Genomic DNA, 24,708 nt, shown 5'->3' with positions numbered 1-24,708 from the left:
GAGTTCAAGATTATAATGTAATTCTTAAATTAGCAAACGAGATTTATAAGCTGTAACAAATTTTAGGAGAACAGGGAGCATTCAAGATAAGAAGAGATGAAGATGATTATGCATAGTACACACAGAATTAGTTCTTGATAACATTAGGCATCACCTAGAAAATTTGCCCAGAAAATCTCTTCAGCATCTTTCTCAGCAGTCATGGTTTTCCTACAGCTCTGTCTTGGTGTACAGGGAATGAAGTTTTTGCATTTTTCCAGCAAGACTCTGTGACACTTCATACAGTCAATGCTTCAATATGAACAAGTAAGGAAGTGTCTGATGATAGAATTATCAGTAACAACATCTGGATCACCTGCTCCTCCGATCCAACCCACTTTGATTAATATCTCTGGGGTTCGTTAAGGAGAGAGTGTATAGAACAATTAATTCCATATGTGTACTGAAGAGGATTATCCGTCAAGAAATACATCCAATTTCAGCAAGCGATTAAGAATATGAAGAAAGTGTTGGAATATGAAGGAAAGCAGGGTATGGGTAAGAATACATCTTTTTAACCGATTCCTGTTTTGCAATATTGTTAGCCAATGACTAGTATTGAAGTTATAATTTGATAAAGTGTGGACCCGTGTTGCTGACTGGCCATGAGTACAGGCTGCGTGGTTCACCCTGAATAAAACCACCCATCTTCCCTTTTACTCTACCAAAGATCTTCCCAGCCATAAGGCATGTGCCTGCCTGGTGTCCATCATCGTTAAGGCATCAAGTCTTTGTGGTCTGCCACTGTGGTTAGCTGGTTCAAGTCCTGTTAGCGGAAAAAACATTTCGCCCCCAGAATTGGGCGGCAGGGTAGCAGAGGTGGCCGTATGCAATATGTAATCACTGGATTGGGTGCCAAAAGCCTGGATTCAACTCCAAACCTCTCTGCAGTGTTAATATGGAATGAGGGCATATGACGCTGTTGATGGTGATTCATCCATCAGGTGGAGACATTAAACCTTGAGCAGATCCTTGGTTTTCTTCGACAGGAGTAGGCTATGTGCCAATACCAGGTTTAACCCTCTCCCTACTTCATTATCATCATCCAAAATCCAGGCATGGAAGTCGCCCATGGAACGTCAAAGAGAAAGACCTGAGCCAGGCGAGCCAGACATGGACACTCCTGGCACTAAAAGCCATATGGTAAGTATCCTGTGCATGTCTACACTTTTTTTTTTTTTTTTTTTTTTTTTTTTGGAGTAGGTATGTTGACAAATGGCAGGTGTTTTAAAATAAATAACAAATTCTTCTTAATTGAAGGTTGAAAAAGAAATAATCCTGCAGTTGAATGTCGAGCCTAAACTAACACACAGCTCACCTTGGGTGTGGCGCAGTTACGGCACGTGAACATGATGGCTAGCGTGGCCACCACGAAGTAGACAACACCAAACCTCTGGAGCACACCAAATATCCTTATAGTCTCCAGTCTGCTTCCGTTAATTGTGTTCAGCATGACTCCAAGCAGGAACAAGATGCACGCTCGCTATAATGAAGAAGAGGTATCATATGCTTCATCAAAGTTGCAAATGCTTAAATATTTCGAGAAGAGTTCAAGAAGAAGACTTACGCGCAGCACACTGAAGAACATCTTGCAGCGAGAAACATTCTTCTTTAGCTGCGACGTCACTGAAATGGGAATGCAGACCCCCATGATCCACATAAACCTAGAACACATATTCATGAGACAATACTCCCTTTAAAAAAAGGTACGATTACTCAAATAATTCATTGATAACAGACTTAGTAAGTTATATTACAAGTATGAACTAATGAGCTACACCACCAACATGAGGACGACGAAGACGACGACGACGACAACAACAACAATAATAATAATAATTTGTTTCACATTACACTTCCCCATGAATGATAAACATGAGTTTCGGGTAACTACTTGAGTCACCAGTTTACAACCAAGGTTGTGAGCTCTGGAGAGTTCTTCCAGCCGCCCTTAACCTGGGGTACAGATGCTGACCTAAGGCCGCCCAATCTGGGAACAGACGCCTGGGGAATTTTATGTTCTTCAACCAAGATTCAATTCTTGGAGGTAGCTCATCCACTCTCTCTGCCATTGGGAGATTCTACTCTTCATTCGCCATTGAGACCGTTGACCAGTTTTCACCTAGTAACCCTAGGCAAGGTTTGCCCCTTCCGCCATCTCCACCGTACCGAAGGTCATCTTCTCCGCCGTAGATGCCGTTGAGGACTTCACCTATAACCCAGGCTAAGGGCCCTCCATATTTATGACCCCTGGAGAGAGGGTGTCCCAGTATTTTAAAGCTCCCAGGAATTGGGCTACGCGTTGGTCCGCGGGTTGCATTAGGTATTTCAACCAGCCCTACAAAGTGTAGGGGCCCTCTATCTGCCACCTGGGGACATGCTCTGTAGGGATTGGGTTCCCCTGGTTACTTTCGGAAGTTAACCTCACCCACAAAGGCTGAGGTTATTTCCGTAATAAGTAAACCAAGTCGAACATAATAAAGGAAACTGAGAAGGACCTACGAGAATTCCAAATTACAGAAGAGATGCTTGTAGATGGATCTACAAAGAAAATAACCAAAGATAAAATAAAGAGGTTTCAGGACAGGGTGAAGCCCAAACGACTATACAGAATTTCTGAAGAAAAGAGGAAGGCAAGATCTGAAAAAATGAAAAAGTACTGGGGAGACAGGAAAACACGACTCACTAATCATTGACAGATCTATAGTACCCCAAAGAGTGTGAAACGGACAAGAATAATAATAATAATAATAATAATAATACAGGTAGCAGGTAGGGACCCTCTTCGGAGGCAGCACTACCCAGGGAGTGGCACCCCTACCTATGCGAGTCCCAGAGCACAATGACCCGGTGTGTATCATCTGGTAAGGGTCCCAGCTCAGGGTTGCGAGTGAAGACCTGAACGGAATCTACAGCGGAGAAGTTGAACTTCGGAACGGTGGAGATTGCGGAAGAGGCAGCCCAGTACTCAGGGAATTGTTTGAGTACACTATTTATCAGCAGCGTTTGTCTCCCATGTTAGGGGCGGCTGCAAGGTGCTCGGTCAACGGTCTCGAAGACGGAAGAGGAATCTTAATTCTCAACGGCAATGAGAGCGGAAGAACCTAGTGGAGTAGAGCACGAAAAAATAATCATTTCGGACTTACAATCCGATCTTACTTTGGAAGCTAATTCCTTCCTTCACAAATCACAACTTCATTCGCAAGATGGAAATGTCACTGAAAGAAAGCACTACCCCAGGTGGCAGCTCGGCAGAGAAATCCACCATTGCACTATGCAATGCAATGGGACCTAGGATTCTGGGGAGTCCCAACATCTGCGAGAAAGACGAGTCGGAGCGTCTTGAATCATCTTCCAAACTCAAATTCAAGAAGAACTATTTCATTGGAACAATAAACATCAACTCACTTACCAGAATCGGAAAACAAAAAGAACTAGAAAAGCTTTTGGAAAAAAATCGAATCCAGATCCTAGCTGTACAAGAGACAAGATTCCTGGAAGAAAACATCATAGACATCAACCAATACAGAATATTCAAAGGAAAGCCGGCAATTAGAACAACCACCAATGTGCCTCTGCTTGGAACCTGCTTCTACGTAAACAGGAAGGTAGTAAACAATGTCACAGACTTCACATCAAAATCTGAAAGATTGTCTCTACTAACTACTCGTATTAAATGCAAGAATAAGAGGTACACTCTCATCAACTGTCATGCCCCGATCAACGAAGACAACAAGAAGAACCCACAGAAAGTTGATGACTTCTGGGATCTTCTGGAAACTGAAATCATCCGGATACCCAAGAGCAACATAAAAATCCTGCTGGGAGACTTCAACGCACAGATTGCGAAGGAACGAAAGTACAGAGACATCGTAGGAGAATATCCAGCACATAAGAGGACAAACAAGAATGGGGAAAGGCTCATTGGACTCTGCAAAGCTTTTCAGTTGAAACTTATGTCAACACACTTCAAGAAACTCCCAAGAAAATCAAAGACATGGGTATCTCCGAATCCCGAACTAGGGGAATTCCAATTGGATCACGTAGCGATAACAAGGAAAAACTCAAAGGAGGTGATGAACGTAAAAGTAGGACAAAAGAGAGACCCACCTAAAATAATGAAATACAACACAAACAAAATGAACATCACTGAGGACATCATTAGAAACTTCAGGGACGAAATCCGGACCAGCAGAAAGGGGAACTGGCAAGAACTATGCACAGGAATCAATGAAGCCGCAAAGAAAACACTCGGGCAAGCTAGGAGGAAAAGAGAAATATGGTGGAATGAAGAGTGCGAGGAAGCTCTCAGGAAGAGGTCCGAGAAATGGAGAAAATGGAAATGCTCCAGAGGAAAGGAACAAATGGAACAATTCAGACAACAGAGGAAAGAAACGTCCAGGATATTTCAAAGGACTAAACGATCATTTGAAAGAGCTCAACTGGAAGAGATCCAGACCGACTTTGTCAAGAACAATTCCAGAGACTTTTATCAGACCTTCAAGAGAAAACTCAAAGGATACCAAGCGCCAAGTTTGAGCTTCAGAAACGAACAGGGTAAAATCGGACTGAACAACCAAGAAAACTGTGAGATATTAGCCAGATACTTCCACACTCTCTTGAATTGTCCTTCCCCAACCTCTAAACTAGAATTTCCAGAGATACCAGAGAACTCAGAAGATGACGAACCACCAACAAAGGAAGAAGTCAAGGAAGCTCTTGAAAACCTCAAAAACAACAGGGCAAGTGGAGAGGACTCAATAACGGCAGAAATGTTGAAATGGGCAGAACCGGAAATCTTAGATGATCTTCACCAAATGATCAAGGAAATCTGGGAGAAGGAGACAATCCCAGAAGAATGGAAAACAGCACTTATCCATCCGCTGCATAACAAAGGGGACAAGCAGGATGTCAACAACTATAGGGGCATGTCCCTCTTCCTGATCGCCTATAAAATTATCTCAAAACTGCTTCTTAATAGAATAGAAGCGAATCTGGACCAACAACTAGGGGAATACCAAGCAGGGTTTAGGAAAGGGCGCTCCTGTATCGAACAAATATTCAACCTGAAGTCAATACTCCCCCACAGAATGTTGAGTGGTAAGAAAACTGTGGTGTCGTTTATAGACTTCAAAAAAGTCTTTGATTTGGGCATCTCTCACAATCATTTGAAATCAAGACAGGTGTGAGGCAAGGGTATGGACTATCCCCACTCCTATTCAACTATGTCCTAGAAAAGATAGTGAGAATATGGAACTCAGAACTTGAACATCAAGGGATAATCCCGATCTGTCTAGGGAGAAATTCAGGTGGGATTAAAGTTGACTGCTTGGCTTTTGCTGACGACTTTGCTATACTATCAGAAAGTCCAGAGGTCGCAACCATCCAGATTAACCTCTTGGAAAGTATCGCCAGCCAAATAGGACTGAGGATCTCAGCAGTAAAGACCAAATTCATGACAAACATCAAAGATGGACCAAAATTCCTAGAAACAGAGATAGGACGGATAGAAAGGGTCAAGAAGTTAAAGTACCTTGGTGAGACGATACAGGAGAATGGACTAGAAAAAGCTGCAGTGGAAGATCGGATCTCAAAAATGGAGAGAGCATATATGGCTTGACAAAAAACATCTACAATAAGAAGTGCTTATCTTGGAATTCCAAATTAAAACATTACAACACCGTGGTCAAAATAGAATGCCTGTATGCCAGTGAATGCCTGCCCATGAATTACAAGCTGGAGAAGCTAGAAGTCCTGGAAAGAAGAATCCTCAGAAAAATTATGGGAGCTGTCCAAACTGAAAGCGGATGGAAACTTCAGAGTAACAAAGAAGTTTACCAGAAGGTGGAAAGAATCTCAGAGACCATGAAGAAAAGAAGGCTGGCGTTTCTTGGACATCTATACAGAATGAACGCAAACAGACTTACCAAACAGATATTTGATTACTTCTGGAGAAAAAAGACCACTACAGCATGGATTAAGGAAACGAAAAAGGATATGGAAAGGTTAAGCATCTTGGAAGACCAGCTATTAGAAAGGAATAGGTTTAGGAACACACTGAAGAATTTGGAAGGTGTTCAAGCCGCAGGAAGAACTAGGAAGACCGGAAGAGCCTGGACAGATGAACAACGGAAGCAGGCTAGCGAACGCATGAAGGAGTATTGGACACGGAGAAAACTCCACACGAAGAGAAAGAAATGAAGTTGTAGCGTGATCCTTAGTGGTTCATTCGCTTGTAAAATAATATTATTATTTCAGACTCTTTCAAGATAAAGAAAGGAGTTCGGTAGGGAGATGGGCTCTCGCTCCTGCTCTTCAATTGCGTCCTTGAAAAAGTAATCTGTGAGTGGCGCAATGAAATTAACGATGGGCTTCAAAATGGTGTGAGATTGGGTTACAAGAACATGAACCTTTCAGTTGATTGCCTAGCTTTTGCAGGTGATCTAGCAATTTTCTATGATTCTTTGGACATGGCTACAAAGCAAATTAATCACCTCAAGACACAGGCGGAAAAAGCAGGCCTCCAGATATCTTTGGAGAAAATGCAGTTCATAACTAACATCAAGGCAGCACCAAGAGAGCTAAAAGTAAACCAGGTGGCAATCAAACGGACAGATAAGTTCAAGTATCTTGGCGAGTAGAGAGAACCAAACATCTCTGAAAAGGAAGCTTTCGCACCACGCAAGAATAAAATGGAAATGGCTTATCAACTGACCAAAGACATTTACAACAAAAAGTCTATATCCTTGAACGCAAAACTCAGGCATTACTGTACTGTCATAAGACCAGAGGCTTTGTATGCAGCGGAATGCCTTGCTATGAACAAGAAAGACCTGATGGAAAAATTGGAAATCAAAGAGAGAAAGATCTTAAGGAAAATTCTTGGCCCATTTGAAGACAAAGATGAATGTAGACGTTGGCAAAACCACGAACTGTATACTCATGTCCAGAAGATCTGTGATGTCATGCGGAGGAGGAGAATTGCAATTTATGGCCACTTGCTAAGACTGAAACCCACACGACCATCAACCAGATCTTTACCTATTTTTAAGATAAGAAGACCCAGCCAACTTGGTTTAAGGAGGTGGAAAGGTACCTTCAGGAGATGGGGATCACTTATGAAGATATACAAGAACGCAACCCACTCAGGAGAAAACTAAAAGACCACCAGGGTTTTCAAGAAATGCCAAAGTTGAAGACGGGAAAGACGTGAACGGAAGAAAGAAAAGAGCAACACCGGCAATGAATGAAGGAGCACTGGGCAAAGATCAAAGCCCAGAGAAGACAGATGAAATAACGTGGTCCTTAGTAGACCGATGATGATAATAATAATAATAATAATAATAATAATAATAATAATAATAATAATAATAATAATAATAATAATAATAATAAGTTTAGGGGTGAAACCTCAGAGATATTTGAAATTAAAACTGGACTACAGCAGGGAGATGGGCTCTCTTGGCCGAAAAATCAAAACAAATTGCTTGGGTTCCACTGACGATTTAGCATTACTAGCAGTGGACATAAAAGAAGCAAAAACCCAGATATCAGAACTTCAAAACATTGCAAATAAAATTGGCCTCAAAATATCATTTGAAAAAACAGAAATTATGCCCCAGAAACCAACACAACTAAAAGAAGTTACCATAAATGCTAATATATGAAAAACTCTCAATCCAAACAAGAACAAATAGATTAGCTAAAGCACAAAAATTAACATGGGATATCTACAAAAAGAAATGTCTATCAATAAATGCAAAAATAAAACACTACAACACAGTTATAAAACCGGAAGCTACATATGCAGCAGAAACACTTTTTCACCTGAATAAACAATCAAAGACTGACAGACTTCAGAAAATTAAAAGGAGGATTGGAAGAACCTGCATCAACAAAAAATACCAGAAAGATGGACAGTGGTGGTTAATACCTAACAAAGTCATGTACAAAGAGCTAGAACCCATTACAGATACTATGCATAAGAGGAGACTGGGATTCTTTGGACATATCATGAGGATGCAGGATTCGAGGCTTCCGAAACAACTAGTACAACACAATCTCGTATCAAAAAATACCACAACAGGATGTAAATGGATCAGAGAAGTAATAGAGGATCTGATGGAAATATTATATATATATATATTGCGAATGAGCCCATTAGGACTACGCAAAGTACTTAGAGACAGGCATTTGCCTTTCTTTGTGCCCACACTTCCTTCATTCGTTTGCTGTGTGCTTCTTTTCTCTCTTGAGACCATGTTGTTCCGGTCTTCTTCTTTGGTTTTTCCTCTTGGTCAACTTGCCACTTATGAACTTTGGTTCTGAAGATAACCCGGCTTTGGATGTCTTCAGGTGTAATTCCTGCCAGTTTGAGATCCGTTTTAATTTCGCCAATCCATTTTATTGTGTCCGTTTTAGCTTTACTTCGGTTTTCATAAAATTCAACTATTTGCTTGGTAAGTCTATCTGGGTTCATCCTTTTTATATGTCCAAAGAATCTTAATCTGCGTTTTCTGATGTCACTGTGAATGTTAGAAAATTGTTTGATTTCCTGTTTCCCTCTAAGGCGGTACTGTTCATCTACGAGTTTTGGGCCTAAAATTTTTCTAATGATCTTGCGTTCCTTTTTCTGAATATTTTCTAGATCAGTTTTCCTGTTCAAAATTAGTGTCTCTGATCCATAGAGGCATTCTGGTTTAATAACTGTATTATAGTGTCTTAGTTTAGCATGCTTGGAGAGACACTTTTTGTTATAGATATTTTGGGTGAGTCTATACGCAGTTTCCATTTTTTGGCATCTAACTTCATTGGCTTTTGTTTCCATTCCATTCTCCTGAATTATTTCACCGAGATATTTGAATTGCCGGACCCGTTTTATTTTGCCATATTTTGTCTCCATGAATTTAGGGGCTTCTTTGCTGCAGGTCATGTATTCAGTTTTTTCAAACGATATTTGGAGGCCGACTTTTTCCGCTGTTTCTTTCAGGAGTTCGATCTGGTTTATGGCTGTTGAAACGTCACGAGTTAAGATTGCCAGATCGTCCGCAAATGCCAGGCAGTCTACTGCTAATTTGCCCCTACCAAGAGTGATTGGTTGGTCAATCTTGAGGGCAGACTTCTGTTTGCGCCATTCCTGTATTACCTTTTCAAGGACGCAGTTGAAGAGTAGTGGAGAGAGCCCATCTCCCTGTCTTACGCCTGTTTTGATCGGAAAAGGGTCTGAGATTTCCCCCATGAATTTAACCTTAGATTTTGTGTCTGTCAATGTCTCTTTTACAATTGCGAGTGTTTTCCGGTCTAGACCCTGTTCTTTTAATATCTGAAACAGTGATTGACGATCAACTGAATCATAGGCCTTTTTGAAATCAACAAAAGTACAAACTACATTTTTGCTACAAATTCTCTGATGCCTTAGGATTAACTTTAGGTTCAAAATTTGCTCTGGACATGAACGGCCTGGTCTGAAACCTGCTTGATATTCTCCAATTTTTGGTTCTAGTTGCTGTTGGGCTCTATCGAGAAGGCACTGAGATAAAATTTTGTAGGCAACAGATACCAATGAGATTCCTCTGTAGTTATTTACATCTGTTCTGTCTCCTTTCTTATGTAAAGGATGAATGAGTGCACTTTTCCAATCTTCTGGAATTTGTTCTGTTTCCCAAATCTCTTGGATGATACCGGTGAATTCTTTTATAGTATTTGGGCCTGCTGATTTGAGAATTTCTGCTATGATCCCATCCTCACCTGCAGCTTTATTCATTTTAAGTCGTTTTATCTGTCTGGTAATTTCTTCTTCATCCGGTGGTACTGAATTTGGGTTTGTGAAGTCAGGTTCCTGCGGTGGAAATCTTTGTGTTGGCTCTGGGCAGTTAAGCAGTTCTTCAAAATACCTTGCAAGTTCGGTGCAGTTTTCTTGATTGTTCAGTGCAAATTGCCCATTTACTTTCTTAAAGCAAAGGTTTTGTGGCTGATACCCTGTTAGCTTTGTTTTGAAGTTCTTGTAGAAATTTCGTGTGTGGTTTTTTCGAAGTCCTTTTCAATTTCCAGTAGTTGATCTTTCTCGAATTTCCTTTTGGTCTGTCGGATTAATTTCGCTGCCTCTTTCCTGACTGCCAAAAACATTTTGTGATTCTTATCGGTCTTTTTGCTGTTCCACTTATTGTATGCATTCTGCCGGGATTGGATGGCTTGTTCACAGTCCGCGTTCCACCAAGGGTGTTTTTTTCTTTTCTGCAGAGGAATCAGTGTTTGTGCTGTTTCAATTAGTTTGGTCTTGAGTTGCTGCCAATTGTTGGACTGCTTTTTCTCTAATTCTTCGGTGAGAGATGGCTGGATCCGACTGGTATCAAATTTCGGAATTATTTGCTTCCTTCTTCTGATGGAAATAATAATAATATTATTATTATTATTATTATTATTATTATTATTATTATTATTATCAACAACAACAGCTGATAATCTTTTTGATTTCCCCCCTTAAAACACCAACCACCACTATCAACAAAATATAATTTACGTTGATTGGAGGAGAAAAGAAAAAATTCATGAACTCCTTGTATTGCTCCCTCATGGTTCTGATGATTTCTTCTGAGACTTTCTGAGTCTCAGGAACTACGGGGTCCTACCCAGAATCATTAAGAATTTGTGCATAAAAGCATGAATACTTACATTAATGTCTAATTTCCACCTTTACCTTCGAAGTAGTAACTGTGGACTTGAATACAGCATTTCCAACTATTTTCCTATGTTTGGAAGTACAGTATTTGCAGAAGTTTCCTGATTTCAGAGTGTTCAGCATCTCCTGCGATTCCACTTGGATCTCTTCTTAATAAGAGTTTCATTTTAGGGAAGAGATAGAAGTCACAGAGGCGAGCAGAAAGGGTGAAAAGTGGTGGTCGTGTTGTTTCTTATCAAGAAATCTCTCACAATGAGCAAGGTACATGCACGCACATTGTCATGATGCAGTAACTAGTTCCCATTGTTCCATATGTTAGGCACTTTGAGCCTCACTCATTCCCTCAGTCATCTCAAAACATCTGTAAACTTCCCAGAGCTGTGCACAATAACAGTCCACCCAAATGTTTGTCATCTTCCACAGATGCCTGGCCTTCTTTGAAACACTTAAATCTTGGCCACCAAAAGCCTCCTTTAGCATCTTATGGGTTTCAGACACAGTTTTACTGAGCCTGAAGCAAAAATTAATGCAGATTCTTTGTTCCTTGACAACAGCCATTTAGAAATTGATAGAAGCACAAGAAGGTGGTGTAAAAGAATAGCACCAAAACTCAGAAACACAAGTTGACAGACTAACAGTTTAAACATACATCAAGAGGCATCAAGTATCAGAACTTGTTCACGGGGGACATTCATATTCTCAAACTTCTGGGTAGCAACTCGTGAAACACTGGGAATTTTCATGATACTCACCACGGGAAAACAAGATCTGCAACATGCAGCCCATTCCATGTGGCATGCTGAAGAACAGCATAACTGCCAGCTCCATAGTTAACGAAGATCATCAGCACTATACTTATCCTGAAAAAAAAAAAAAAGAAAAAACCACAAGATTAGCATTAGGATTCCTGTAAACATAGGGTAATGGCACTATATATCGAACACCCTTTAAATATCGAACACTTCATACATCTCATTGCAAAATAAGGATATTGAATAAGTTTGCATAACATCTGAGATTTCTAAATTCACCCCTCCAAACTTAGCTTTGTCAATCGATAGGATGAAGTCGTTACCATGTTGGCAAGCACGAGAAAGTCTCAGAACTTGGAGTTGGCGGGATTTCTTCTTAAGAAGGTATCCTTTAAATAATAGGTTGTATTAACATACATACATGTTTATTAATTTCTTGTGTTGTGAGTTTTCACCTATCTTCATATTTATTTCTAAAATAAAATTCTATTCGATATTTGACTCCCATTTTATAAAATCAAAAGGTCGTTCAATAAATGAGGTTCATTTAAGATAAAAACAGCCCTTAATATCGAATGCCACTGAAAATGAATAGGCCGTTTATGATTTTAATTTGTAGTATTGTTTTCTTTAGCGCCAAGTCCAGATTTCTGTGGTTGTGGCTGTAATTTAAGAGGGCCTGAATTTGAACCCTCATTGGGTATAGTTAGATTTCTTTCATGATGTCTTGTGTCTGTTTAATGCCGTACGTTGTGCTAATCACTTTATTTAACAATCCTGTCGCTTTCCAAGTATTCTCGTTGTCGGCAAATAAAGTGGCGGTGACAAGAAGGGACGTGCGGGGGCAGTTGCTCCCCCACTATTTGAAAAAAATGTATTACATTTTAGCTATTTAATACTAGAAAGCAGAAAATTATCGTTTTTGCAGTTCTTGCTTATTTTCCTTAACTACTGCTCAAAGCTTGACAATGGTCAACATTAAGACGTCCAACAGGAAAATATCCCAAAAGCAGTTCAACAGGTTCAGTCCGGTATGATGTCCCAAAGGCAGGCATCTAAAACATACCAGATCCCTTTAACTAACTTAAACGACAAACTATCTGGACGTCAGAAGATTCAGACTGCCCTTGGCTGGAAGCCGTTCCTGAGTCCACGAGAAGAAGAGGCCATTAGTGAATGGGTAATCAACATGGCTAAGAGAGGATTTCCATTGAAGAAAAAGAATTTACTTGACACTGTTTAGAAAATTGTGCAGTCATCAGCAACGAGCAAACCGTTTAACCATGGAAGACCAAGTAAAACCCGGTTTGAGTGTTTTATGGGATGGCATCCTTCCCTGTCTTAGCAGAAGGCTGAAACCATTAGCAAGGGCTGGGATGCTATCTCGGAAGAGAGAATGTGTGGTTGGTTTGCTGGACTGTCGTGCTACCCAGAATCTGAGGATGTAAGATCAATTATGGAAGACCCAAGCAGGATCTTCAATGCAGATGAGAAAAATTTTCTGTTCCATGAGGTTTCAGGAAAGTACCTTGGAGTCAGAGGGGAACAGCTTCAACTTACAGTAACCTCTAAACAGAAGGAAGGCATAACAGTGCTCAGAAATTTCTGTGCCGATGGGCGTTGTGCCCCAGCAACGATCGTCTCCAGCAACATACGACTTGCAACTTATCAAAGATAGTGTACCTGAGCGTTGGATCAATGAGAAAACTGGAAATGGCTGGATGAAGGCCTCAATGTTTCCGAACTTCCTTCAACACTTTAGGTCATGGCTAGAGGTACAGAAAATTACACATCCTGTTACTCTATTTCTTGATGGACACAGGAGTCATTTATCCCTTCAAATCAGTGAATATTGTCATGACTTTAGAATAATATTGTGCTGCCTTTTCTCTAACGCCACCCATCTTCTGCAACCAGCAGATGTGTGGATATTTGTACCTCTAAAGAGCATGGAAAAGTGTTCTTCAAGGCGAGAAAATAAAAACCCTCGGTGCATCAGAAACCAAGGTAAATTTTTCATCCATGTTAAAGGAAGTTTGGGATGATGTTGTTAGGTCAGATATTATGAAAAATGCCTTTCGTAAGTGTGGTCTCTCTCCACTAGATCCCAACGCTGTGGACTATACAAAATGTGTTGCAGATATTTTGAAAACCCCAGGGGGAAGGCAACAGCAAGAGAGGATGAAGGCAGTCCTTCATCCCTTTCCACTTCCAATCAGAAGTTAAAGTTTGTGCTTGATGACCTGGAAGAATTCTTGCTCCTCGTATTCTCGATAAGTTCAATGACAAACTAACGAGAGAAGTACCCCTGCTCGAACGGCTAAAACCGACTGGAACTGCGCTTGACATATGAAGATATATCTGTTCTACTACCCATCAAGGGCATTTATCTGTAAAACCCTGCATCGTGCACAATCAATGTTTGGAAGTTACAGCGTACAAAGATTGCAGAAACACAATTTGCAGCAGAAACTACCATGCAACAGGGACTTCGGACCATAATAGTGACAAGAAACAGATGTGGTGCAGTATCATCTGGCAAAAGGTTGAACACGTGCTTGCAACAAGAACTCTTAACACATGCAGTACCGTGTTGACACAGTCATCTTTCCCACATTAGAAGATGCTGTGTTGTCCTTTATTCGATGTCGAAGTGTAAATCTGGAGTTTTAATGAAGCGATTAAAACACAGCGGAATGGAAGAGCATGCACACTTAAACGAGGGTAACATGTAGACATACTACATTATTACAACATAAAAATAATTTAGAAGCCTCCACCTTATCAATACAATATTTATTTACTATAATGCAGTAAATTCAGTACCGGTTTCGACCCCTATGGGGTCATCCTCAGCTGACACACATTAAAATGGTTTCAAAAACATCACATGTAAGACATTACACCTTCATACAACTGACCCAATTAAACCAAACGTTAAAAAGTTGCTTATTAAAATAGTGAATGGTTCTTTTTCTTTGGCTTAAAAAGAAATGAGGTGATTAGGCATATCACCTGATTGTGCCTAATCTATTGAACATCAAATGAAGTTTACACTTGTTTACACTAGTGTTTGTAAAATTGTTACATATTTACAGCATTTATCGTCTTTAAGAATATGTATACATAAAAAGTTTTAGACCCGATGTAACAGGCTGGTTAAAAATGGATGAAATGGTAAAAACAAGTAAAATGGGTCCATTTTTTGTTCTAATTTGTACTGTTTGTTATTGCTGCATTCTTCTCCTTCTTCTTTTCTAGCCTATTTCAATCCACTGCTGGATATAGGCCTCTTCCATGTGCTTCCATCGTCTTCGGTCTTGAGCCACTTGGAACCAGCGTGTTCCAGCCAACAGCTTTACGTCGTCGAGCCATCTCTTCAGGGGTCTTCCAATGCTTCTCTTGTGTCCCAATGGTCTCCAGTGAACAATCCTAGAGGTCCACCTGTTGTAGTCTTGTCGAGCTACGTGTCCTACCCATTGCCATTTTAGTCTTGCTACTATCTCTAGGATGTCTGTTACATTAGTTCTTCTCCTGATGTCCTCCGAACCTATCTTATCCCTAAGGCTGATCCCTAGCATCTGTCGCTCCATGGCTCGTTGTGTTCGCTGAAGCTTGCGAGCACTTTCCTTCGTCAGAGTCACCGTTTCCAGACCGTAAGTTGTAACTGGCAGCACGCACGTATTGTAAACCTTGGTCTTCAGGTTAATTGGAACATCCTTGTTGGTGAAGATGAATCTTAGTTTTCGGAATGCAGTCCAACTCATACCTATTCTGCGAGGAATTTCTGCACGTTGGTTGTCTTTTCCAAGTTTTATCTTGTGTCCAAGATAGATGTACTCATCGACAGCTTCTATATATTGGTTTCCCATTTTAAGCGGTCGACTCTCTGGGCTTAGTATTTTCGTTTTATTAATGTTCATTTCCAAACCAATCTTAGCAGAAGCAGTTTTTAATTCTTGGATCATGCTTTCTAGCTCATCTAGATTTTCACTAATGAGCACAATGCCATTGGCAAAACGCAGGTGGTTCAAATATAACCCGTTGATTTTTATTCCTTTATTATCCCAATGAAGGGTTTTGAATACATCTTCCAAGGCAAGGGTAAACAGCTTTGGAGAGATTGTGTCACCTTGTCGAACTCCTTTGCCAACTGGGATTTTATTGGCGATGAGGTCTTCGTCCACTCTGACTACCATTGTTGCTTGATCATAAATGTTTTCCAGAAGCTTTATATACCTTGAGTTTATCATGGCATTTTGAAGTGCCTTCATGATTGCCCAGATCTCCACTAAGTCAAAAGCTTTTTTATAATCAATGAAGGCCAGATGAATCTTGATGTTGTACTCAGTGGTTTTCTCAAGAAGAAGATGAATAGTCTGGATGTGTTCAACAGTTGAGAAACCTTTACGAAATCCCGCTTGCTCGGCAGGTTAATAAAAATCCAGTTCTCTTGTGAGGCGGCTGGTTACAATTTTAGTCAGGAGCTTGTAAAGGTGTGATAACAAACTCACAGGACGATAGTTCTCTAAATTTTCCTTATCACCTTTCTTGAAGAGAAGTATCACTTCAGCATTTTTCCAATTTTCTGGTATTCTTCCAGAGTTAATACACTTGTTCATGAGTATTCTCACGGCTTCTAGCAGATCTCTTCCACCTAATTTCAGCATTTCATTCGTTATTTTATCCTCCCCCAGAGGATTTTTTATTCCTTAGTTGTTTAAGAGCATTTTCAATCTCAGCAGTGGTTACTTCCGGTGTTACTTCATGTGTATAATTCTGGGCTAGTTGTTCATCACTGGATGGTTTATTAATGGTTGATGTATACAGCTTGTAGTAGAAATCTCTAATAACTTCAGTAATGTTTTGTCTATCTGTGACTATTTCTCCATTTTGGTTCTTAAGTTTTGTAATTTTTGGTCTTCCTGTAGACATGCTGTTCTTTAAAATCTTCATGTTTTTATTTTCTTCAATTGTCTGTATGATTATTGCTGCATTGTACTTGTAAATTGGTAAGTACATGGTGTATATATGCTAAAGTTGAGGCTTATAATTGCTTTTCATTCGTTCCAATTTTCCTTGACTACCGGTACTGCTAGTATGCAGGTGATGAAGTTATCTTGATATACAGATGTTGTTGTGAAGAATTGCGTGTGCCATTATTAAGTTAAATAGTGCCTATTATGAACTGAATTTCATTTGATATGCCGTACATCTTGAGGTAAGGTTTAAATTATGTCGATGTTAGCCAATGTACATTTGTTCTGGTGATAGCGTGAGGGCTTCTTTTATGTTGTAGAATATGATATGTTGAGTGCTGGCACTGTGTGCGCTGCACGGCTGCACGTCGAGATCTGTTACGTGACGTAACACAATTATAAGCCTCAACTTTAGCATATATACACCGTGTACTTACCAATTTACAAGTACAGTGCAGCAATAACAAACAGTAAGAATTAGAACAAAAATTGGACCCATTTTACTTGTTTTGACCATTTCATCCATTTTTAACCGGCCTGTTACATCGGGTCTAAAATTTTTTATGTCTACATATTCTTAAAGACGATAAATGCTGTAAATATGTAACAATTTTACAAACACTAGTGTAAACAAGTGTAAACTTCATTTGATGTTCAATAGATTAGGCACAATGAGGTGATATGCCTCACATAACAAGTACTTTTTAAGAAAAAGATCCATTTACTATTTTAATAAGCAACTTTTTAACGTTTGGTTTAATTGGGTCAGTTGTATGAAGGTGTAATGTCTTGCATGTGATGTTTTTGAAACCAATTTAATGTGTGTCAGCTGAGGATGACCCCATAGGGGTCGAAACCGGTACTGAATTTACTGCATTATAGTAAATAAATATTGTATTGATAAGGTGGAGGCTTCTAAATTATTTTTATGTTGTAGTAGCAATCAATACGGAAATGAAGCTAATAGATTATGATACTACATTATTTACAATGTTCTCACATTGCAATAGCCCAAAGTCAAATGCCACGGTGATCACATTATCAAACAAAGCAACAGGAACATCCACATCATAACCTGCTCTTTGCCATGCGTATGTTAACATAGGTCTGCATCTCGGTGTAAATAGTTGGTTGTAGATGACGGAGTGAAGACGGATGATGAAGTATCGATCATGTAACGTGGCCTGCGTGGTATCTATTTGCAAACATACAAAATCAACAAGACGTCTGACATAGAGCTTGTATTGCCTAAAAGATATACATCCAGAGTTTGACAGTATTTGGTTGTCTTTGGTGGCAATATCTTTAATGTAATATCTTTATTTGGAAAACATTCTTCAATGATGCAATATTCTTTGTGTCCTGACCAGGAACTGCAAAGTAATAGACCTCCCTCACCAACATGTTCAGCGAGGACTGAATTAAAGAAGCTCTTCATATGTGCTTTAGTCATTTTTCCACTTTTACTCGCTTCAACGTGGATGTTCCATGGACACACTGCTGTCAGTTTCTTTGCAACCTGCGAACCAAACGTTCCATCCTTTTCCTGCAGACAAATGTAAAGCTTGTTCGCTAATTTGCCATTCATGGACACAGCCACATCAATTGTGGTAACTATGCGTAGAACTATGCACAGACTGTACCAGACCAACTGTTGATTTTTCCCATCTACTTGAAAGTGTTCCAGAAGACGTTAGTTCATAAAAAAATTGGCTCTGATCACTATTCCACATGCATTCCTTCATTATATTCTCATCTTGAATAAACATGTTCATGTCTGCCACAAATGTTTTGCTGATTGTGTAATAACATGCTCTTCTTCAATCTCTTTGCGAGCCATGAACGTAGTGATATGTCTAGATGAAATATTATATTTGTCTTTGAAGACCCTGACAAAATGCAAGGAAGCTTTAAAATTGTCCAGAGAAACTGCTCTAGCGGCCTTCAGAGTCCACGCTTGAATGTGCCAGTAGTGGACCACTGATCCATTATCTCTAGCTCTGTCAAATTGTGCTTTTACGGACTCTTTTAAAGCCTTTAATTTTAATGTTTTGTTTCCCTTGAACAGACCTGGGTCTTGCCTTTTGTGCAGCACATAATCTAAAATAACTTAGCAGTTTGATTTTGACCTAATGCAGCTATAACACTTCATTAGTTTCTGATAAGATTTGTAACCATGATTATAATAATCCTTATTAATGTTGTCCAATGTTCGTATCACACTTGTTCGTACAAGTTTTTGCGGTGAAGGAGCAAAATCACTGTCATGTGTAGTTCCTTCCGTTGCTGGATTGTCGGTACGGTTGGAACCCTCATACTCATGTGCTGTTTCCTCTAGACCATCCGTCTCACAGTCACCATTACTCTCCAATGTGTCGGTATGTAGTTCTGTTACAGGTCCATTGTATTTCTGCGTTACGATATCATATGTGCCAACGGCCATAGCCGTGTTGAAACACCGGATCCCGTGAGATCTCCGAAGTTAAGCAAGATTGGGCGTGGTCAAGAGTTGGATGGGTTGCCACGCGCTGTTGGTGGGGAGTAAGGGAATGGAGGAGCGGAAAGGAACTGGCCACCCTACCGCATGTAAACTCCGGCTCAGGAGCACCTCTGCGGAGGTTCGGACCTGCCTTCGGGCAGAATAACCTTTACCTTACCTATATCATATATCATACATGCAAATGACCCATCCTCCACTCCACTTACACACTTACATTTTCACTATCCAGTGTGTAGCGTCAGCATACCTTTTCGCGCAGCAACTTCACATCATTCACAGGGTTGATTGCCTTCCATCTACTCATGTCGAACATTTGTGTGTGCACTATACTACAACAACTGCAACTGACTAACAGGCATTGCGTGTACAGCTCAAAAGCAGCACAGCCTGTGCGCTGATTATCAGATGGCGCTGGCGACCGAACACGTACTTTTACAGATTTTTTAAAAATTTCGTATGGCTATTTCTAGCCGAGTGCAGCCCTTGTGAGGCAGACCCTCCGATGAGGGTGGGCGGCATCTGCCATACGTAGGTAACTGCGTGTTATTGTGGTGGAGGATAGTGTTATGTGTGGTGTGTGAGTTGCAGGGATGTTGGGGACAGCACAAACACCCAGCCCCCGGTCCAATGGAATTAACCAATGAAGGTTAAAATCCCCGACCCGGCCGGGAATCGAACCCGGGACCCTCTGAACCGAAGGCCAGTATGCTGACCATTCAGCCAACGAGTCGGACACTTTTACAGATGAATGGCCTTGATAGGTATTGACATAGGTACAACTGTATACTTTTAGCCCACTTTCTGTTGGTTTTAGCCATTCGAGCCGGGGTACTTCCCTCGTAAGACGTGATGGAATAAAACAGAATGAAGGTGAAACAGATTTGTATACTTATTGTAAAAGTGTTACAACTCGGTACAATGAAACACGTGAAACAATATTGGCTAATCAGAATGAAACAATGACGTACAGTTCATCAGAAAATGATGATGATTAGGGAAGAGATGATTTCACACAGAATGATGTACATTTAGAGATCTTCCTGGTGCTGTCATTTTGAAGAGTGGAGTAAAAGTTCACTAGCCGAAATTATTGAATGAGCATGAAATTGCTTCAGAACTTGCTTGCTCGCCCACCTCAAGTAGTAGCGAGGATTCTTTCAAAGATTTTCTCAAAGTTCCTCATGTACTAGAAAAACCTTACCAGTTTAGATTAAGGAAAACATATGCAATATCTTCAAAGGAGTGCCACGATGAATGGAAGAGAAAGAAAAGAAACAAGGAAAACTAAAGACCTGTGGAATGATAGAGATAAGAAACTAATTTTTGTGTTTCTCAGGATATTTTAATGTTGCCTCCTCCACTTTTGTGATTTATATTTAAGAATCATTCTATTTTGTTCATGTTATTACAATTATATGTCTATAAAGGTATATAGTAATTTACAATAAATATTTCTGTTCAGTATTTAAAACCTTGTCGTTCGATATAAAAAATCATGTTCGATAAATAAATAAGACCTCACTGATCGATATATAATGTAGACCGTTTGAAATATGGAAGATTACAACTGTTGTGTTTAAGGGCACCTCGAGCCTACAAATTATACATTTTAAAAGTCTGAACAGGCTAGTTGCAACCTATGGATGTTCTGTTAAAGTTTTATAATTACTTCAGAGGTATGTTCTTCACTGGAAAAAAATACTGATCAATAATTCATAGAGATAACCTTAAGTGTTCAATATACAGGATGTTAGGTGTATACGTGCAGATATTAAGCTAGTCGGCTAAGAAAAATACATCTCATAATATATGCTATGTACTTTTTACCTTGTCCTATTAGTTTGCCCATAACTGAGCCAAATATTTCAGGAACTAATGTGCTTTGAACGGCCGTAGCAGGATACGCCGGTGATGTCATTCTGTCCAGTAGCCGAGCGGAAGTACAGTAGCCGAGTATAGGGCTTGTTGAACCTGTTTCTTATCGCAGGCCAACACATGTTGTTGTGCACTTCCCCTAAAGGCTTGGCAAGTAGAAGAGGATGACTCACGTGCCAGGTCACTTGCTGTACTCGAAAACCGGTGTAGGGTACTCTGTGTGAAAAGTACACAGAATCCTTACAGTGACGTCGAAGATCCGTACAAGCACATACGTGCGAATCAAGTGTTGTGTATTTGTGTACGATTTTTAAGACGTCAATGGCATTACTCAGTGATCCAAGCTGACAAAATGAAAGAAAATGGTTAATAAGTAAATGAAATATGGGCGCAACATTTCTGTGCTGTTATTGCGACAGTCTACGATGAATTTCTGACAATAGACAATGCGGGTTGTCTATGGTTATTCATAAACTTTTTAGGTCATTGAAAGGACGGTGGACACTGAAAGAAAAGGCTATAAGTATTCAGTGAAATTGTTATTAATGAGACAAATTTCAAAAACCGTAGTTGCATCCATCGTGAACATTGCTCGAAGGAAAAAGACCTACTGTGGAATTGCCGCCGGGCATTTCTAATAGAAGGCTTATTCTTCTTTTTCCTAATCTGTTTACCCTCCAGGGTTGGTGTTTCATGGGACTCAGCAAGGGATCCCACCTCTACCGCCTCAAGGGTAGTGTCCTGGAGCGTGAGACATTGGATCGGGGATACAACTGGGGAGAATGACCAGTACCTCACCCAGGCGGCCTCACCTGCTATGCTGAACAGGGGCCTTGCGGGGGTATGGGAAGATTGGAAAGGATAGACAAGGAAGAGGGAAGGAAGCGGCCGTGGCCTTAAGTTAGGTACCATCCCGGCATTTGCCTGGAGAAGGGGGAACTACGGGAAACAACTTTCAGGATGGCTGAGTTGGGAATCGGACCACCTCTACTCATTTGACCTCCCGAGGCTAAGTGGACCCCGTTCCAGCCCTCGTACCACTTTTCAAATTTCTTGTCAGAGCTGGAAATCGAACCCGAGCTTCGGGGGTGGCAGCTAATCACACTAACCACTGCACCACAGAGGCGGACGGAAGGCTTATTACTGAACAGTAAGTACCGATAGGTAAAATGATGACTGTAATGGACCCGTTTAATTAGAACTTCCGTAAAAGTAATATTACTACTACTACTACTGCTGCTACTACTACTACTACTACTAATAATAATAATAATAATAATAATAATAATAATAATAATATCTTTGCGTTCCACTAACTAATTTGCACGGTTTTCGGAGACGCTGAAATGCCAGAATTTTTTTATCGCAGTATTTTTTAATGCAAATAAATCTACAGACACGAGATTGACGTATTTGAGCACCTTCAAATACCACCGGACTGAGCCAAGACCAAGCCTCCTAAGTTGGGTTCAGAAGGCCAGCACTTTACGCAGTGCTGCACCAATCATCTTGCCGGGCTGAGTGGCTCAGACGGTTGAGGCACTGGCCTTCTGAGTCCAGTCTTGACAAGGTGCTCAAATACGTCAGCCTTGTGTCAGTAGATTTACTGGTACGTGAAGAACTCCTATGGTACTAAATTCCTGCAAATCCGCATCTCCGAAAACCGTGAAAAGTAGTTAGTGGGACGTAAAGCCAATGACATTATTATCATCATCTTACCTGCACAGTTCATAGGGGTATCTTACCTGGAGTTCCTCATAGGTACGTTATTAGAGCTTTCAGAGGACGCTCCGTTTCGACTACGCCGAAACATGTGGTTTTTACACGATGGTCCACCACCTGATATAAGCCGCTTACTGCGTGATCATTTGGATCAGTCCTTTGGTCTATGGCGAATAGGACGACATGGACCCATCAATTGGCCCGCCAGATCTCCAATGGATATTACGGAAGACTGGTTTCGGAGAAGTGATTTTCTTTTGTTAGTTGCTTTACGTCGCACCAACACAGAGAGGTCTTATGGCGACAATCGGACAAGAAAGGCCTAGGAATGGTAAGAAAGTGGTCGTGGCCTTAATTAAGGTTCAACCCCCGCAATGCCTGGTGTGAACTTGGGAAACCACGGAAAACCATCTTCAGGGCTGCCGACATTGGGGTTCGAAGCCCCAATCTCCCGGATGCGAGCTCACAGCTGTGCGCTCCTAACCGTATGGCCAACTCGCCGGGTACGGAGAAGTGAAGCCTGCAGAGTAGTCCAGGGAGGTCACTTGAACAATTGCTACGTGTTTCACATTGGTATGTCAGATGTTACACCATTTCTGCAGTGTATTGAGTTGGGAGTTCAGTTCTCAATCGATGTAGTATTTTGAGTCTCGATAGTTCGATATTCTCATAAATCCGAACAGAAAAATTGAAGTACCGGTAACAAAAATTATAAATCTAGAGTTTCAGTTCGCGATTGCCTTGTACGTGGCGCAAGCTGAACACAACACACGGAAGACGTGCTTGTTAAAACGCCAGATATTGACCTTGAACACAGCATGGCAGTTCTTCATTCTACACTGTACTGGTTTGGGTACATTGCGTGTGTGTGTCTGTTGATGTGCATGTTTGATGTTTATACACAAAACCTGTTTGTCACACTTTGTCCTCTAGTGCTAACCACAATACGAAGATTCACCTGACTCATCGCAAAGAGACCTGGTTCTGGTCTTACGCATACTATCCTGTAGTAAACTACTGCGAGCGATGTAGGCACGGGTGAAGTACATTTCATCTTGTTTCCTCTTACACCACGCATATTTTACTATTTTCTTCCCTGCCTTTCAGCTCCTAATGACTTGTTAATAATAATACCGGTAATGTTATTTGCTTTACGTCCCACTAACTACTCTTACTGTTTCTGGAGGCGCTGAGGTGCTGTAATTTAGTCTCGCAGGAGTTCTTTTTACGCGCCAGTAAATCTACCGACACGAGGCTGACTTATTTGAGCATCTTCGAATACCATCGGACTGAGCCAAGATCGAGCCTGCCAAGTTGGGGTCAGAAGGCCAGCGCCTCAACCGTCTGAGCCACTCTGCCCGGCAGCAAAAAATATTATTATTATTATTATTATTATTATTATTATTATTATTATTATTATTATTATTATTATCGGGCGAGTTGGCCATGCGGTTAGAGACGCATGGCTGAGAGCTTGCATCCCGGAGATAATGGGTTCGAATCCCACTCTCGGCAGCCCAGAAGATGGTTTTCCGTGGTTTCCCATTTTCACACCAGGCAAATGCTAGGGCTGTACCTTAATTAAGGCCACGGCCGCCTCCTTCCAACTCCTAGGCCTTTGATATCCCATCGTCCTATAAGACCTATCTGTATCGGTGCGTCGCACCGACACAGATAGGTTTTATGGCGACAGATATAACTAAGGACTAGGATCGGGAAGGAAGCAACCGTGGTCTTAATTAAGGTACAGCCCTAGCATTTGCCTGGTGTGAACATGAAAAACCACGGAAAATCATCTTTAAAGCTGCCGACAGAGGGATTTGAAGCCAGTACATCCCGAATATTGGATACTGTTCGAACTTTAGCGACTGCTACTATCAAGCTCGGTGATGATTTAAGAGTGGATTTCTGCCGCTGGTTAATTGATTAAGCACTCAATCCAGAATTTCTGTCAAGTGTATTAGTGACACATGAGGCAATTTTTATAGAAGTAGTGTTTAATATTTAGTATACCAAGGCAAGCTCTAGCACCGGCTCTCAATTAATATCTGGATGGATGCAGTGGGAAGTCTGTCTCTTTGACCAATCGTCTTTTTATTAGCGTTATTTTGCTTTACGTCCCACATACTATTTATACCATTTTCTGAGACGCTGAGGTGACGA

At 40.7% G+C, this 24,708-nt stretch overlaps 1 protein-coding gene across 2 annotated transcripts in view; it reads right to left on the bottom strand.

Annotated features, from left to right (window-relative positions):
* The window catches only part of Hgsnat (Heparan-alpha-glucosaminide N-acetyltransferase), a 643,222-nt gene that overhangs the window by 87,884 nt on the left and 530,630 nt on the right, over positions 1-24,708 (bottom strand). For both annotated transcript variants that reach the window (XM_068228844.1, XM_067153049.2), the window contains exons 6-8: positions 11,470-11,577; positions 1,607-1,703; positions 1,358-1,522 (exon numbers count right to left, since the gene is read on the bottom strand). In XM_068228844.1, the coding sequence (XP_068084945.1) occupies positions 1,358-1,522; positions 1,607-1,703; positions 11,470-11,577 (370 nt within the window). The remainder of the gene's footprint in view (positions 1-1,357; positions 1,523-1,606; positions 1,704-11,469; positions 11,578-24,708) is intronic.

This window comes from Anabrus simplex, chromosome 8 (genome assembly GCF_040414725.1).
Source record: "Anabrus simplex isolate iqAnaSimp1 chromosome 8, ASM4041472v1, whole genome shotgun sequence".
NCBI lineage: Eukaryota > Metazoa > Arthropoda > Insecta > Orthoptera > Tettigoniidae > Anabrus > Anabrus simplex.
The sequence above is the reverse complement of the archived record's forward strand: the minus strand, read 5'-3'. Positions and strand labels throughout refer to the sequence as shown.